At 38.1% G+C, this 19,410-nt stretch overlaps 1 protein-coding gene across 4 annotated transcripts in view; it reads left to right on the top strand.

Annotated features, from left to right (window-relative positions):
- Positions 1-469: 469 nt before the first annotated feature.
- The window catches only part of foxo (forkhead box, sub-group O), a 59,435-nt gene continuing 40,494 nt past the window's right edge, over positions 470-19,410 (top strand). The window contains exons 1-2 of one of the 4 annotated variants that reach the window (XM_066726968.1): positions 470-1,013; positions 1,756-2,552. In XM_066726968.1, coding sequence (XP_066583065.1) covers positions 2,073-2,552 — 480 coding nt within the window. In that variant the 5' untranslated portion in view covers positions 470-1,013; positions 1,756-2,072. The remainder of the gene's footprint in view (positions 1,014-1,755; positions 2,553-19,410) is intronic. The other 3 variants (XM_066726967.1, XM_066726966.1, XM_066726965.1) reach the window with 3 other exon arrangements.

Here is a 19,410-nt window from a genome sequence, read left to right as displayed (position 1 = left end):
GATGAAACAAAAATTTGTATTGATAAACATTTAATAGTCACAGAAAATAAAGAAAACAAGTATTATTTATAAATTTATCGATCAGCTATTTTCACAGTTACATTTGCATAAGGTACCAATTAAATAATTTACAACAAAATGTTAGATATTTCTTGAGAAAAGGTTATATTTAATTTAATATAATGAAAAAATTAAGTGAGAAGCGAGAAAAAGAGGCGAGAAAAGTGTATAGTGTAGAATTCTCTCTCCGAGCCGAAGTCCACCAAGGCCTAACGAACGAACAAGGCCGAGCCCCAACCGAAGTTCCCGAACAGTGCAGTGAGCCAGTGAGCAGTATCTGGCAGAGTAACGTACAGTGAGCAGTGAGCGTATAGTAGTAGCATGAGTGGGGATAAGAGACAACTCTGTGTGTGTGTATTAGTAAGAAGCACAGGGAGTGATAGTCGAGGTTGGTGGGGAGACCGTTGTCCCCGTAACTGGCGGCTCTGGTAAGAGGCAATGTCGTGTGGTGTGCTGAATGGTGGGGGATTCCGCGTCCCATGATCTGGTTGCAGGGCTCTCAGGCAGCTTCGGCTTCGGCTTAACTCGGTCAGCTCCGATAGCCGACCAGAAGAATTCGTCAGTATGTGCCGCGCTGCCTCGCCGGCAAGTTGTATAAAGTTAAGGATATTTTAATCCTTAAGTGCGATTTTTTACGAATGCAGATATTAAGGTGCATTATTATTCGTTATAATTATCAACGTTTAACTTGGTACGTTTTAACATTAAAACACAAAAGTTCAATTTTTAAATATTAACTAATCATCTGTTTGTGATTAAATAAAAACTATAATTCGGGTGAATATAAAACTGAATATAATAGAAGAACCAATGGTAGTACACGGCACGGAATAATCGTTATAGATTAATGAACGCTGTTAATAGAAAAGGTGACGAAACGAAGCTAGAAAGTTTTCTAAAAAAAGAAATATTAGGATTTGGAGCTAATTTACATCAGTGGGCGTGCGTGCGAGGTAAAGAGAGAGAGAGAGAGAGAGAGAAAAGGAGGGAGAGTCAGTGAAAAGAGGGGAAAAGGAGAAGCGTGCAATAATAGTTCAGTTTTTCTGTTGAATAAAAAAAGGCGCCAAATAATTCCACATGGGAGCAAGTCCTCTATCAAAACATGGCCACGTGATCGTCTCGGAGGAACTTGTAAACATAGAGGTTGACCACGTGGTGTTCCCCCTCCTTTTCTGTTTCTCTATCCCTTTCGCTGCTGCGCTTCATCGCTAACTCGCCATCATCTCGCGGTCTTCGTCTTCCTCTCGCTATTCGTCTTTCTCTGTTTTTGCCTGTCCCTCTCCTTTTCTATCATTTTCTGCAATTCTCATTGTGTCGCTTAAATATGTTAAGCGCAAAGATCATTGTACTACGACAGAGTATCGCTGGACGTTCTGCTCGACACTCTGCAATTGCAACAAAGTTTTAATTGTGTTGGTTCATCAGAGAGTGATCTATCGCTCCGTATCTTCTTCGTCTGGTGATTATCGTGTGGTAGAGTGAAAGAGAGGGAGTGAGGGGGCAGGAGGCAGGCAGGCAGGCAGAAAGAGAGAGTATAAAGCGGAGAGAGGGAGATAGAGAGAGAGAGAGAGAGAGAGAGAGAAAGGTAAATCTGCTCTCTCTTGGCTCAAGATCTCGATCTCCCTCGAGAGGAATGCGTTGGAAGGAGCGAACGGGCGATCCTAAAGCGGTTCTCTTTTCTGTTGGTGCGCGCAGGAAGCCAGTGTATCGAGGCGTATAGCAGGTGACTCCGGGATTCGTGGCAGCGACCTTCGCATCTCGATTCGTCAGTGCCGTGGCAGGCTTGCCAACAGTTTCCTGTGACAGTGCCGACAATCGTTTAAAACGCTACCAATAGCACGATAATCATCGGAAGACTGCACGCGTGCGCGCCTTGGCCTTTTTTCAATTATTCTTCTTTTTCCCGCCGTGCGCCGGCTTCTCTTTCTTGGAATTACTGGAGGAAAGGTGGTACCACCGTCTCTCACCCGTTGACGGAACGGAAGTATTTCTGGCGTAAGAGGCTGGAATTCATGGAGGAAGCTAGTATGATGGACTCCGTGGCCATATCGGCAACGGGATCAACGACCGCGGTGCAACAGCAGCAACAACAACAACAGCAACAGGGTGTACCATTTGACCTTGTCGAGAGTGGATACGACATGGAACCGCAACAGAGAGCTCGCTCGAACACGTGGCCATTACCGAGACCGGAAGGGTATATAGAGGGCAATGTGGTCGGCGGCGTAACCGCCGGCAAGGAAGGTGTCGAGCCCGGTACACCCTCCCAGCAAGCCTCCTCCTTAGCTCAAGGTGCTACGGTACTACCAGTCAAAAAAAATACCTCCAGAAGAAACGCTTGGGGCAATCTCAGTTACGCCGATCTCATTACTCAAGCTATTACCAGCTCCTCCGAGCAGCGTCTCACCTTGTCTCAAATATACGAATGGATGGTGCAAAATGTCCCATACTTCAAAGACAAGGGTGATAGTAACAGCAGCGCCGGATGGAAGGTCAGTCTCACCATTTATAACTTCATTATTTTTTCTCTTTCACTTAACACACGTACTCTTTCCCTCGCTCCTTCTCTTTCTTTTTATCTGATAAGATTCGCGTCACTCGCAATTAAACTTTCATAATAAGCAACTTTAAATGGCAAGCAACCTTTGGAATTATCGACAATTCAATAAAATATATATAAATATACATATATTTATGTATATATACCTATTCAAGCTTTTTCCGGTCCTACGCCAAACACCCCCCGCGATATATTCAAACTGCCCAATTTTCTTTTTAACCATATATACAATGCCTTCGAGAACTCCTTTGCGACACCAAATTCTTTGCCGGGATAAATTAAGCTCTTTTCAAATGTTAATTAAAACGAGAATCTTAATGCTGCATTAAACTAGTTACAAATTATTCCTATTAAAAAAATCTGCAAATGCAGCTGTGAACTTCAGATGTAAAGCGCAAAACGGTATGCAGTCACGTGGTCTCGGAACAGAGAGAGATATCTGTATCTCTGGCGCGTGTTTTCTACTCGCTTGTATGTGTATGACTCTCGTTACTCAATATAACGTTTGCTCTATGTTTGTGTGTGGAAATCTGCATTGTTTCTTATAGAATTATAAATGCATATAAACTTCACTCGTTAAATTTAGTGCAGCTCATGGCTAATATTTGTTCGTGAACTATCAGTTGCTATATATATATATCTCTCTAATAATGTTTTAGAAAAAATAGAAAATAGCCTATATAGCTAGTTTCAACGATTGGTTATATAAGATTGCAGAAAGTTCTGGAAAAAAACTTGCTGAAAAAGTCGAGTGGTATGTAACATATAATGTCATTGAACACTGATTAATTAAAGATATACGTATGTATATACTCTATCGGTGAAGTGAGGAAAGGTCGTAAGAAAAAGTGATGGGAAATAGCATAATTCGGCGATGAGGAGGTCTATAATACTCGGCGAGTAAAGATAAGCGCTGGAGAAGTGATAAAGGCCACTCATCCATCTGGTTTTAAGTCAAGCGCTAGTGTGTTGCCGACGTTATTATTAAGCTTGTGAGTTGAGTACTCTTCCATGACGATTGGGCGGGCCAGCGTTAATGAGGCAAAATCGTGTGTCTATCGAGAATTATTATCGGTGCATATGTTTGTACTCAACGTTGTCGAGTATTGAAAAATAATTGCCTTTTTCCAGCAATTATTAGGCGAAAAATAATAATCAAAGGGACAAGAGGAATTAGCGAGGGAAGGGAGTGTCAACGATTAGATTTCAAACTAAACGCACCGAAGGAAATTATAGTTGCAATGGGATTTGTAGTTGTAAGTGAAAAAATAAAACGATACGTAGTAGATATATTTCGAGTAGGTGCGGTCGAATGAGTTTAAAGTGGGCTTTCCACGTTATTTTTGCGCGAGGCAACAGTGGCGTCGTTGCCACTTCTCTGCCTACTCAGAGTTTGCCTTCTCACTGTCCTATCTCTCTTTTCCGTTTTCATTCTTACACTGTCTTACCTACTCGATCTTTCCCTCTCCCTCTCTCTCTCGCTCACCTTCCCCCCCTACCGATTACATCTCGCTTCTGCTTTCGCAATCCTCTTCTCCTCCTTCTCCAAGCTCGCCCCTTGCCCCCCCCCCCCCTCTCTCTCTCTCTCTCCACCTCTCTTCCTTCTCTCACAATCCATCTCCCTCGCTTCTTCTTACTTTTCTGTGTCTGTATACGAGTCTGTGACTACTACGTTGCCAATATCATCATCTTGAGGTCATCTCTCCGCCTACTTTGGGTCCGGTGCGCTCAGGACCGGTAAAAGCTTTTTTCAACATTCCTTCGTTCGTCAAGTCCTTTTTTGAAATAGCAGCGAAACAAGTCCGAAGGAATCAGTATCGCGCAACCAGGAATTACTCGTCCGGGCTTCACCACTTTTTCTATACTCACTTACCTTCTTTCTGAAATTCTCACCAGCGCGCACCCTGTTTCTTGCCCAGTTTTCGTATAATTTTACCAACACCCAATATGGACTATGATTTTCTCGCTTCTTCTTCGCTTTTCTCGAACCAAAAATAGAATTTTCTCGCGTCCGAAAAACTCTCTACTAACTTTTGCCATTTTTTTCCAATCGCGTTTGCTTTGATTTTTGATTTGCTTAATAACAGTTTGATTCGGCGTCGCGTCAATGGAAGAGCCGCGGAGTAGAATCCACCTTTCTCTCTTAGAATTTCTCGCCCCGAGCGATTTTCTTTGGAGACTCTCGAAACATTTCGTATGACGAGTTTTCTTGCAAAGCGCATTCCTCTCATACTCGCCTCTTCCACTAATCGAACAACAATAAATATATTTCGCGTTTGTCACGTTCCAGCAGTGCTCGATTCTTAAAGAATAACACAGAAAGCAACGTTTATCACATATTTAATTGTAAGTCAATCGAGCAAAAGATTGCAAAATACCAAATACACCCAAGCTAAAGTTTGTTAACCTTCCGCGCTTGAAAATTAATCGTGACTGTTTCGGAAAATTGCTGCTACCACACACACACACACACACACACACACATATATATTTATATATATACGCGAACGATACTTTTCTAATAAGGATGCATTACTTTATATATTAAAGGGATGTTTAGATAGTAAAAGGGTGATTACAATTGTTTGCAATAGGTTACATAGCTATTACAGTAACGTACAATAGGTATTGTACGCTGCACTGATAAGTGAACGTTTAGTGACGTAATGGCAGACACAGAGTGTAACTACGTACTCTTCACGTAATATACCCTTGACTCTTCTTATAAGTATCGCGCACTACGTTACGTTGCTTGCGCTTCGTCCAACGCGTATACTTAGATCAAAGATATGTATAGGTTTGCTGGTGTAGTGCGGCGTGCACGGTGCTCGCCCCATGCTAACACTTCTCCTGTCATTATCTCGACGCTATGAAAAAGAGAATGTCATGCATGCGCGGCTGCTGTTTCGAGTCTCGTTCGCGCGTCGACTTGCTGCGCGATCGCTGCTCCAATTTCCTTCAGCAATATCACGAAATCAGCCTGCGAGAGATGCGAACGGCGTACCAGTGAATTCCGCAAAAAGCATCCTGCGATTGCGAGAGCACGGAAGAGCCTTAAAAATACTGCCGAGGAGCAGCTCTCGACTCGAACAAGAGCCACGCCGATCGAGCAACTCAATTTTAACAGTCCCAACGCGTGAGACGCGTGTGCCACCAATTTTATATTAGTATATGCAAGACTGTCATCGGCTCTCCATCCTTTAGAAAACCTTTGAAGGAAATATAATATCATAATGCGATTTTAGCCTCTGTTACTAGTTTCTTTCAATGTTCGAGTTGAAGGAACATTAATTAGCAAAACTGAAGAAGTTTTCGATAAATTTCTAATATCTTTGAATCGATGCAATCTTACTTGCATGGGTTTCGATGAATACTTTATAATTTCTTTGAAAAGAAAATTTGTAACAAGAAGAAGAGTCGAGCGGGGGGTGGGAGGAGGAGGATGTGGAAGTTAATTTAGAAAGTAGATGAAGAAATTTCCATGGAAAATATGTGTATTTTGAATGGCGATTTTGTAAGAGTTTTATTTCCCCGTTGCGTTAACACCGATTGAATCCGATCTCCGATTCGAGGCACTGACCTCGTGTGCTATTTAAACGCCCTTCTCTTCCAAACCGAGCTTCCTCCTCTCTTTCCCTTCTCATCTTTAACGCAGCTTCTGCCCTGCTTGCGTCAAACTCTCGTGTCCCTAACTTTTTAGGCCGCAGCTCTTCGTCCCTCGATCCTTAATTCATTGGCTCTTTGATCGATTCTGCATTTTATTTTTTTCTCCTTCCTCCTGCTTTCTCTTCTCTCCTCGTCAAAAATACTCTACATATTTTACTTTTGTCTAACGTTTATTTTCATCTGGACGATACCATGGTCGAATGGTGATACGAAGCACGCAGCATGTATGTATATGAAGCAAAGCTTGTTTTGCTTGTCTGTATCATTGGCTGCCCGCATACCAGTCTACCGCTGCTTGCTTGCTGCTACTCGCTTTTCTGACTGCCCTGTCTCCCCCTCTGCTTGTTGCCTGTGTTTACCTATATCTATCTATCTCTACCTATCTTTATATACCTATATATACCTTCCTATTCCTACTTTGTATATACTCACCTATATCTATCCCATGTGCACGCTAAACGCACACTTGATCAACGAAAAATTACGCAATTTTACCACTCGAGACAATATCATTTAAAGCTTGTCTCTCGCGTTACGTATACGTGTACTTATTTTACCTGGATATAATCACACGCAAGTCGTAGATTATTTTCTACTTGTTACTCGGGCTCAAGTGTGAAAGCGTAGACACAGGTTGAATCGAGATGATTGATCTTCATAATTAACTTATACGCTAAACTAGTTTTAAATCTGGTAGTCCTCGATTAAAATTTTAATAGGAAAGTTTTCATTTAAGAATTCTGTTATCCACTCAAGAAACTGTATGATAATTTAACGTGCGCTACACTGGTTAAGATTAGAGTTGATAAATTTATGGGAATTAGAGAGACCTGTCGTGCTTCAGTCTTCAAATCGAATTTTTATTACAGGAAAAAGTAATAAATATTGCGTAGAGTTGGAATAAAATTGTACCTCCATGTAGTTTCCATCCCGTAGTGGTAATTTTTGTGAAATATGAATATGTCAGGTAGTAGCTTACGAATATAAGGATACACGGAACAAACTGAATAAAGAATAAGGAGCTTTATTGTCAATAAAGTGAGAATGGCAGGAAGAGGAAACTGTACTAATCGAAAGGTATTCAGAGCTTTCGATTGGTAAATATAAGTTAAAAAAGATATTGTACATCAGTAGAGTGATAGCATGTAAACGTGATGAAATAACTTGTATTCTATCAGCTTTTTATTCTCTATCAGCTATTAAATGAGCAAATATTAGTTCAAGTGTCGATTTACTTGCATAATATTAAATTTATGCGTACTTATCCGTACATTTCTGTATACGCATGTAGTAAAAATGCTTCGATATTACAGTAACACGGTTTACCTTAAACAAACAGTTACACTGTACCATCAGACGTAACTGAGCATATTGTAGTTTTATTAAATTTTAATTAAATACTGGACAATTTGTTTCAAAGTTTATTTTTCCTTCTAAAATAATTTGTTAAAGCTACTCAATCATAATCTCTCATATTAATAATTATATAACGGAAGATTATTACTGTTACGCGCTCATTTTTGGCATAAAATAATGAAGAAGGGAGTTTCTGTTCTATAAGAAAATAGCTGTTTTCTTTCAATAATGATCGAAATAATTCGTGAGGGAAGAATAAATTACGATATTTAAAAGTTGAAGTTTTTGGCCCAATTAATGCACATGTTCTCAGCTCATCGCGTGTCAATGTTTATAGCTGTGTGTTTGCCAAGGCTGTAACGTGTGTCTGTTCTGGCGCGTAGTTGAATGTTACCAGTAGATACGGAGTGGACCAATCGTCGCGCGCGACGAAAGGGGCACGACCGGGTCTACTCACATCACGGTACTCGCAGTTCTATCGCCACACTAGCTCACTTGCTGCTTGCTCGCTTTGCTCGCTTGCCTTGCCTCCGGTAAACTTGTTTACAATACAATTTACACTTTTATAACTTGGATCATCCTAGAATCTTCCACCACACAATTTGCAATTCTGCTCCATTTCTCACGCGTATTTAAAAAAATAATTTCGAAGCACCGGTAGTGAATTCTTGCAATAGACATTATTGAACTATCCACACACTTTTTCGTATAGCTATTCCTCTCCCTCTCCCTCTCTCTCTCTCTCTCTCTCTCTCTTACATAATATTTAATCGAATTTTCACCGTTAATATAAAGATTACCACGTACATGGATATTACGCCTGCATTCATTATTATTACGTTTAATATGACAGAAGATTTGGATATTCGGAGCTATGTAGAAATGGAATAAAAAAAAAGCGGAATATTAATATGAAAAGTTGAATTTTTCATTGGGAACTCTGGTACATCCGGTGCTAACGACGAAGCGAGTGCGCTGCGAGCGTCCATTCATTTGCGTCGCACTACGTTCACCAAGTTCGTAAGCTTCAGCCTATAGTGACGTCAGCAAATTCCAGACATTTTTTGCTCACTTAGTCCCGCTCTCTCAGTTGGATCGCGTGTTTTGTCGTGGGCCCTATATGAATTATTCTCCAATGCGGCCTGGTCTCTTGTATCGCATTCGCATGAGTCTCCTGATTATATAATCTCAATGAGTTGCGACGATTTCTACGAGATGTCATATTGCTATTTCTTTCTACGGAGAATCAATTTTTGTTCTTTCGTTTTATTTCTCCGTTGGTACGAGTACGATGCAGATACGTTATTTTAATCGCCTTTGTGATACGATATTTAAGACGCGCTGATAAAAAAATGTGTTTGATCATAACTGCCTCGGACACACACACATGTATATAGAGCGCTCTTACGAGTAAGGCCTTATCAGTTTAATCGTATTATGGATAGAAGTTGTAGCGTCTGGGGACTTTCCACGTTCGGGGCTTTTATCCTAATTAGGGATTGTGGCCTAAGGAGAGGAACGCAGGGAGGGAGAGAGATAGAAGGTGGTGGGGAAGGCCAATGAGGAGGGGGAGGTGCTGGCGGCAGCGAGGCTTGTCTCGCTCGCTTGTCTGCTTTCTACGTCGATGAAAAAGAAATGGAGACTCCTCGCCACCGCCAAACGCATATGTATGTGCATCGATAAAAATCCTCGTAGGAGCCGATGAGGCTATCACCAAAAATTTCAGTACGCGGCGCCGTGCACACACAGCAGCGTGGTTTTATGCAAAACTTCCTAGATACAGTTGCTCGTCCTTGAGGCATACATTCGAGGCACGTGTCTCTCTTTCGAGCGCTCGACAGCAATGCGTGCGAGTGCTTATGACCAGCGCGGATACCCGCAGTACACGAGTCCTTGTACTCAAACGCGCCTATTCATTTACTCGCTCGTTATAATGCCTCTTCCTAATTCCTATTTCAAACCAAATTACCCCCCCCCCCCCCCTCTATCTCTCTCTCTCTCTCTCTTTCGTTCCCTATTATCACTCTGTCCAAACGAAAGGAATGCTCGATCAGCGATTAATAAAGTTTTTCCACGATCGACGCTTCTCGACGAGCAAACTCTCCTCGAGAGGATCGTTCCTCCTTCTCATCAGCGTTTCGCTCTCCCATATGCAATATTTATTGTTTTGCCCAGAACGCGCGAGCCCTGACCTTACGTTCCTCTTGGCAAGGTTTATACGTCATAAAACAACAACGATGCTCCAGTGATAGTTTCGACGCTCTTTTTTGCACACGCTGTATTGGTATACAACGTGTTATACTTGGTAGTTGCGTATGTATATACAGGGAATCGGGTTGGTTCGATCGTCCTCGGCTCTTCCCGGTCGCCATCGACTTTGCTCGACTCGCCTTCGGAACGGGTCTTTCTACGTCGCTTTTCATGACGCACGTGAATATACGCATATACGCACACGAGCACGTGTGAATAAAGGTGCACGGGGCCACGCACGCACACGCGCAAGCGCACGCGCCACCGACAGGTACACGCACTATATAAACGTGGTGGTTTCGCGCGCGTTATCTAACCGAGCCAACGTGTGCCGGGAACAAGCCAAGAAGATGGAAGGGAGATGCTAGATGGCTTATAGATGATAGGAGCGTAGATCGTAGTTCATGAATCGTGACAAGCGAGTCTTAAGGCTCCTTCACACCACGCGCCAACGTCGTCGCTTCGATAACGAGTTTGTCACTCTCCTGTATACGTGTCACTCCGCGGCTCGATTCAGGAACGTCAACTTTATCGCGACAAGCTTTACACACTTCTCTTTTTCTCGCACCTATATTCATACGCTTGCACTATTTTGCATTTTTTGGTGGAATTAAGAGTAAAGCCGACGCGGAGGTGTTGTGGAAGGCATCGCTACGTGGCGCTGACATTCCACGCAGTGTGAACCGACCTTTACGCGGCAACCGTATCTCGCCTCACTCTAAACTTAGTCCCACTTATGAGAACGCGCGCCTTCAGGTTTGTACGAAGCTGACTTGCGTAATCTCTGCGTACTTTTTAACATTGCTCGATGCAGACACACGTACAGATGCAGATGTATGTATAGAGGCCGAGACCTAACTAAGCAAAATCTTTTGCCAGTGTTATATAAATTACAAACGCAACGAGAGAGGACTGTGCGCTGAATAGTCTTATAGTCTCGATTATTTCATCATTTTTTAGCTTTTCCTTCGGATTTTTTTTGTATTATTCACTCTGGTTATTATTGACTTTCGTCGATATGTCGCCATAATCGCGACCTCTCACTGCCTCCCGCTCGATACCAAGTGTTTTCTGCTCTTTTACCGAATGATCAATTCTACGCTGGATATGGAAAATTCACTAGAACTAGATCGATAATCGGAGAGACCAATCTATTGCGCTTCAAGTCGAGGCTATAAGGATAACCTATGATCCGCGTAAGCATTCTCTCCTCTCTCCTTCTTTGCCAACTCTTAATCTTGTATGCGTAATTGCAAATTATCGCCTCATCGATTTGCGCATTCAGCTGCCTCTCTCCATCCATATCCCTTGAATTATTACTGCGACTTGCCAAAAATATTTTCTCATTAACGTTTATACGTGCAGTCATTGCGATCCAAACCTGCAAAAAGCTAGGAGGAAGTTATTAGAGCACACGCAGTTTTTTCCTCTTTTTTTTTTGCAAAATAAAATCTATAAGAGGCAGTGTTAATAGTTCGTTATCGCTCTGTTAAATCGAGTCGATTGTCGTGTACATTTTGTCAAGGCACTAATGCGTTTCTTGATACGACAACTATTGCTTGAATTATTACACAAATGCTTCCAAGATCAACTCCGAGCTAAACGCGTTTCAATTCTAGCGATGATGTCCATGACGAGGTAGTTTATCGTAAAACAATTTATGCATGCGTGGACTTTCATAGAGGCTGAGGACGTAAACAAACGAGCCACTTACCAGCGTGTATAGTAGTAGTTGCACAGGTTTCGCTCGTGTGGCACAAAGATTTTACGAGGGATGTACGCGCGAAGGAAGGAAAAAATTAATCGAGTCTCGCATACGCGCTTTATTCGGTTTCTTGATTGAAGAAATTTGCCAATGTGTATATATGTATATAATGTAATAGATGTGTGTGTGTGGAGGTGGCTTAAGGTATCATCGCGTTGTGCCTCGACGGCGCCAATTGCGTAATCATAACGCGATGATACAAGTCCTTGTTTCCTTCTCATTAAAGTCCACTGTATACTTGATATAAATCTCTGTTCTGATTCGATCATTGCTAGTTAATCCATTGTTCGCTCGAAAACGTGCTGGACGGATCTGTGTTGAAACGCTTTTTGTAAAAGAGGAACATGTTTCAATCGTATCGCAGCACATTTTATTGAAGTTTAAAAATTGCAATATGTTGTATCGTATGGAGAAAGACGAGAGAGAATAGGCGAGGAAAAATATGGATTAGCGGGACAAAAAATGATAGCGATTTTCATAGAGCCATACTTGATGAAGTGCTCCGGCTTTAGTTTTTTTTTTTTTTTTTTTTTTCGTTGCTCCAAACCTTACGCATTATGCTATTTCGGACGGTGTGGATACACTGCACAAAAGTAAGGGGACTAATACGAGTTGAAGCAAGAGAGAGAGAGAGAGAGGTCGAACGCACTCTAAAAATAAATGACGAGCCCATCGAGCGCTATTTTATTCGATAGTAGAGGATAAGGTCAGGCCGATTGTGCCGAGGAATCTCATGTCACGCATCCCATTTTTTAATGTTACCACTTTAAAGAAGATCTTACTGATTGATCGATAATTGGGACAAGTGACTTTTCAAACAAACTTATTTCGCGTTTTGTAAAAGATATACTTGTTTAATGACAAACGATTCCATCTTCATTGAGAAAGAGATGGAACAGATTTTTGGTTAAATTTCCAAAATTTGCTTAATATTAAGTCGAGTTTGACGCGGTTAACAGATGTCAATGAATTAATCCGTGGCTTTGACCTTCCGACTATGTAAATGATGGAAAGTTATAAGAACATTAGTGGTGTGCATGCCACTGATGCGCTTATCGTTAAATAAGCGAATCTCGTCGATTCTTTTCCGCTATGACACTCGATTGTTTGAAATTTTCGATGGGTTTAATTGTAAACACTAGCTGCTCCAAATTCATATTTTCATAATACGATATCGAAGGTATACCATGTATGCGCGTACATTTTTTCTATTGCTTGGTCTAAAAACAACACGAAATCGATAGTTTGACCGAACAATGTTGGCAGCTCGATAGCTTTGAGTTCGTTATATTGAGTCAGCTGCAATTTTTGAAGGAAAGCACAGTAGAAAAAGTTTGAGATATTTCTATTAGATATTCCTCTCTGTCTCAATATCATCTCATATGTCACCGCGATGACTCTGTTTTCTCGCGACACGTGTAATATACTACACATGTATATATCTTGTATAAGACTGGAGTCTCTAGTTTTATGCAATTTAAAGTTTCTTATTAAAATTTTATACAATTGATTTTTCAGTAGAAACTAATGCTAGAAAAAATGTAATGCATATAAACTATTTATGTGTTCTTTTATTCCTGCATTTATTAAGTTTTTTCCTTTCAGCTTATACTTCTTGTATTTTCCCCGTATTTATCATCGTTTTTCGTATAAATTAAAGCATTCAAAAATATAGATGTAAAATATACAGCAAAAACAAGAAAATCTGTGATGCGAACTGGAGTATTTCAGGCTTTGTCAACATTTATTTTTTCTCGGTTTTAGTAAATCACATCACGTTTAATATCCGGTTTTCATTGTTTGATTTGTAAAAAATAATCGGACCTCGTACCACATATTTTTTTCGAAAAACCGTTTTAATAAATAGTATTTTATTTGATCGATCAAAAATTTGCTTTTTCAATGCTGTGTCGTATTAGTAAAAGTATAAGCTTTCTCAGAGATTCTCCAAGCAATTAAGTGACTTCTCCGATAATTTCCCAACAGCATAATACGATAATGAAAGGACAGCTACTGTGTTCCATTTTAATTAATAATTTTATGTTATTTTTATCTAGAATTGTTTTCAGACCACATAGAAATATAAAAATGTATAAATGCACTCTGCTGTAATAGATAATCCGATTTTTTCATTTAACTTGTGTATTATAAGAGAAGATGATTTCGTTATCTCTCTTATCCAGAGAACGCCAGTCTTTTGGACTAATGCTTAATCATTCTTGTTGTAAAACTTGGAATTATTTTAGTACAGGAGCTCGAGCCTCCAATATATAAGCCATCCCTTATCTTGGATCAAATTTCGAAATTTTCGAAGCGTTTTGTGTGACGAGATGCGAGCTATCTCTAAATGTTATCGATATTTTATCGTCATGCTTTGTTTAACGTGGTTTGTTACCGACAAACGAAGATATAATGAAAGTAGTAAGTAGATTGTAATGGTTATTAAAGCGAGAGAGAGAGAGAGAGAGAGAGAGAGAGATAATTATATTTATTTATACCTTACCTACAATAAACTAAATCACTAAGCTTGCAGCTTGCAATTTTCCAATATAATTGGTCAATTAAATAACAGTCTTTTAAAAGAAATTATGCCCACACATTATGATTTCAAAAATGTGAGATCAATAAGATTTTATACGAGTTTCTAAAACGATAAGATTATATTGTTTTAGGAATTGCGTAAGAAGCTTTTATCTTACGTTGGTTCAATTTATTCTACAGATAGTAGGAGTTTCAAGCTGCGTTGTGCTCATATTGGAATTCTTATTCGTCAAGAAGGAAAGCACGAGTCAGATTGCTCTATTCTTCCTTGCGCTGTTATCACTGAAAGAATAAAGTATTAGATGCTCTATACCGTTAGATATTCATACAACCTTCGATGCTCGCGCACGGCTTGAATGTTAATTGCACGAAGGGCTGGGATTTCAAGGATACAATGCTTACGCCTAGTTCCACATTTGAATAGTTAATAGTTCTCACGACCTCGTGTCTTTCACCAGAGGTCGTCTTAGCCCTCTAAAACCTTAACTCATCTTTTTCCTCATCTTCAACGACAAATCTTTCTTGCTCAAGGTTTCTTTCAAATATCATCTCCTTTTCTTCGTGCTTATTATTATTTAGCTCATACTGTATTAAAAATATATACCTATACCTGACTGATGATTAAATAGTTTTGATAAAAATTAAAAATACTATTAATTTTATACTTATAATAATATATTTAAGCTTCGCGACTAAACGTGAAACACAGTATCTTCTATAAAAATTCACTATACATTTCCACCACGTATTTTGCTTCAGCTCTTCAAACATGGTCAGACGAATCGCATATAAATGTAGTCCTTTAAATATTTTGCCCTACAGAAAGCAGTCGGAGACTATCGACTCCAAACTGCATCACCAAATCGTCAGATTAAACTCAAAGAGTGGTTACCATTGTTAAGTTATTTTTCTAAATATAGCTGTGACCCACGAGCGCTATATAAATTTGTTAAATTTATAATGAAACAAGGTAAACGTACTTTAGTAGGATTTTGTTATAGAATCATTTAATAATATAAACGCAATTTTTCCGCTTATACTATTATCGATTGAAATATGGAAATAAGTTCAGTTTTTTTTTTTTTTAATTAGTTGCACTCACTTATGATAAATTACATGTATACATACAACTTTAATGTGACGGCTTATTATACTGCAGTAATACAGTATACACTATTGTATCTCTCTTTAAAGCTTCGAAGCTATACATTAATCATAGATTAGAAGAATACGTTCTTGCATAGATTTAATAGTTAATTGCTAGACAATAAATCGAATATCTCTTCTTTATTCTCTCTGTGAGAATAGAAGTATGGTTTGTTCGTCTCTTTTATATTTTCTATTAAAACGTATAAATGTATAGAGTATCATGCAATAAGTAGTTATGCCAAGTTTCATTAAAATATAACGTATTTAATTCTCTAAAAGCATCAGAAACCAGTTATGTTTATCTTAGATTGGAATAACCAAATTAAAGTCAATCTTTGGTTAAATTCGATTCTTAATAATTTATTATTCAATTCATATTTTACAACCTTGTCTTAGCTTTATATTTACGAGTCGTTGTACAAACACGTGTATCAAAATATTTTCATTAATTATCCAAGTTAGAGCATTAGTTTTTCATAAAAAAATATAATAGAATAATGAGAGGAGGTAAGAAGTGGATGGATGAGTATTAGCAAATGCTGCATATCGAAGAATGGAGTAAGAAAAGGATAGAGCCTGCTCGCAGATAATCAGCTTTTTATCGCTAGAGGCTTCGTAGGGGTTATCATACTCACCGCGGTTGCCACGTCCCGTTCTAGAAGCAAGTCGTATTCTCGACACAAGCGCGTTTTATTTTCTTTAACAGTTGTTTAATGTCGTAATGATTAGTAGAATCGTATCACGCCCACATCCCCTTTCGTTTCGTCCAAAATAGACAGACCCTAATATCTATTTACATTGTTCATTATATTCCAAGTTTTTACCGTATTTATTTGACAAGGAAAATTAACTAGCTACGTATTTAGAAATGCAAAAGCTTATATTTTTATAAAATTAAAATTAATTTTTTTAACTAATTAAAAATTGCTGATACTATATAGTTATACTCGTAGCTAATCCTCTCTTTTATCTCGAAAATATTTTATATCTGTTCTACCCTATATAGGATAGATTCATTTGCATTTTAAATTGACAGTAATTAAATTAGAATATCTGTGTCTAGCTATATTTATAAATAATAAATACCTTGAATATAAGCAGTAACGCTTAATATGTGTAAAGTTGGATTCGCCTGATCACCTCTATGTAGCAATTAGCTTTAATATATCAATATTATTTATAATGATAGACAACTAGCAATAATTGAAATACTCCTCACAATTTCTTATTTAGGATTTTTCTATATATACTCAATAATTCATAATTTTAGAAAAGCGTAGTTTTTATAGAATCATTAATAAAATACTTTAAATTGTACAATTGATACACACACAGTGTGTAAAGTTATCGTAGGTCATATGTTATGACAAACGCAAACATGGTAAGATAGATTATACGGGTTCAAATGAAATCTGTAAAGTCAACGAAAATTAAAAAATGGTTTCAGAAAACGAGGTTATAATCTTAATTAGGGTCTAACACAATTTGTTAATAGGGAGTCGTTGAAAATGAGAAAAAGAGGATGAAAGAGTAATTTGTTCTTATGAAAGAATTTATTAAACATCAGTATTGAAGGTAACACGAGTAGCACAGGTTGTCTTTGGAGTAGAGGATAATGGCACGCTGCAATGTGTAAACGGTACAGTGAGACTGTAATAATCATGACGGCTTAGCCATTGAGATAATGCGATCGCGCCACTATATTCTCACGTAACATAACAATACGTTTCGCTCTCAGAGAATTCCTAGAAGTTCACAGTATATTGGTCAGGCCCATATTTCGATTACAATTATTAAAAGCAAAATTAATTACTTCACTTACACTTTATTTCTTCTTTTTAATAAGCAAAAAGATTAAATTTCACTACTTTTATTTGCGTCCAAAATAGTGTTCAAACTATTTGTTAAAAAATTAATGTATTCCTCGATTGTTGATGAAATTTTGCTATACTAAAAAATCTATCTATTGGTGCTACATAAAAACTATAATGAGACCACAAATAAATCCTTTTTACAACTTGATTCATGTAAACGTACAGTCTACAATTGGTTTCTTCACGATGAACTGTGGTCAAGGATCGACCGGTTCTAACTTTTTATCGTCATTTAAATCCAGGTAAAAGATGTGTATCCTTACCTCTTGATAATGTTTGTGTACACATATACGTATAAGCATAGCAGCTAGTCGTGATAGCTGAAGAAAGGGAATTGAGCACGATTCGAGGTGCTCGGCCTGAATGGGCAACTTGTTGCATTTCAGCTGAAAACAGCTTCGCAAAATACTGCGCGAGAATTCTGTACAACTACTCTCTGTGAGCATATTGCGTGCGCATATTCATAATTTGCGTGTGAACTCAACCCCCCCCCCCCCCTCCTTCTTCACCACCCCTTCTACTCTCTCATTATTATACTCATTCCTTCTGCTACGCACTTATAAATACATTTAATATTTTTCCTTTTTTAAATATGGGGATTTCCTCGTTTCATTAACTCACGAGTATTGATATGAGTATGAGAAGAAAATAAATGTTAAGAGAAGTAGAGGAGCAGACAAGCATACTAATTAAAAAATTAATACAGGAATCTGGAAAACTAATAAGACTAAACGAAAAGCTATTCATACTCGTGGCTCAAAAATGACAACAATTTTAGAAAAATAGATTTAGAATTTAGGCAATTTAATAAGAGTGTTGTTTCAGGTGATTCATTTTCACAAGTAAAGTATTCAACCTGCTCTTTTTAAAATAATTGTTATTTCATTTGAACGAATTGTATTGAAACAATTGAGTAACATGTTTATGATTTATGTAAGGTCGGATATATAAATTTTGAAGGAAAGTGTCAATATTCAGTTTGTGTGGCCATTTTCCAGTGCCTACTTGGCACAGCTCAGGAATGGAGCATTATACGGCCAAGTCTGCCTGATTCAAGAATCTTGGCTACTTCTCCAAATCATCATTTTTTTCACTTTCTCTAGCAAATCAAATGCTCGCTCGTGTCATTTATAATAAATAAATAAGTACAACATTCTAAATACTTTAATTAAATAATATAGTGAATCGATCTAACTTTCCTTATTATAACTTATTTAATAGGGACTCGAAAAGCTGATTGGTTTTATTCATTGCAATTTTTAATGGAAATATGAATACGATTGATTAAGAAAGATTTCTTTTTTATAATTTATTTTATACTCTCCATCATTTTTAATGTTCTTTGATGGTCTTATGAAATGATTAAATTCACTGAAAGCCCTTTATCTAATAAAATATATATTTATAGCAATTGAAGCTCCATAAATTGATTGGACTCGGTAGTTCTACAAAAAATCATCTCATTTAATAAAATAAAAGTACACCAAAATTTTTATTTTTTTGTTACAGGTGAGTTTAGACCATTGTCAATGATATATTATTCGAGATGAATTCGGAGAAGTGTAAGTAAAACAATTAATATAATAAAGAAGCATTCTGTCTGTTTGAAATTCGCTATTTGTTTAATCGGATCGGTACAGCACTAGGGCTCGTTAGATATGGTAAATGAAACAAGATCACAATTGTGGTTTGAGTAACGAAAGAAGAAAAAACCCGTAAGCGCTATTTCAACTTGTCTAAGTAAGATGAAAACATATAAATTGACGTTTATATACCTAATTAGTTTCGATGACAACTAAGTAGTATAAGTTTAGTTCACGCATGAAAAGGCACGTCCATATATTTACAAAAATATATAATTTATCAAACAAATAACGATATTCAATAAATTCCTTTGCAATATTTGAAATTTCGAAATATTTTCGCGATAGTAGTAAATGACTTTTAATGTGTGTTAGAAAGGAATGTAAAACGTATACTTATTTCCGCACTCTTGAGCTATGTACTTTTCCGGGTATTGGAGAAATTGGTAAAATTATTGGTTTCTTTCACTTTCATTTGGTTGCTCCCTTTCTTCGTTTCACTCAGATCCACTTTGAGTAAAATATTCGTTAATCAACCCCTAGTACGCCACTAGCATAATGAACAACCAAAATAGCTTCAAAGTCATTAATCTCGATTGAATCATA

The sequence above is a fragment of the Prorops nasuta genome, unplaced genomic scaffold (assembly GCF_024137725.1).
Source record: "Prorops nasuta isolate Cenicafe-Biocafe unplaced genomic scaffold, Cenicafe_Pnas_1.2 PNAS00005, whole genome shotgun sequence".
NCBI lineage: Eukaryota > Metazoa > Arthropoda > Insecta > Hymenoptera > Bethylidae > Prorops > Prorops nasuta.
The sequence above is the reverse complement of the archived record's forward strand: the minus strand, read 5'-3'. Positions and strand labels throughout refer to the sequence as shown.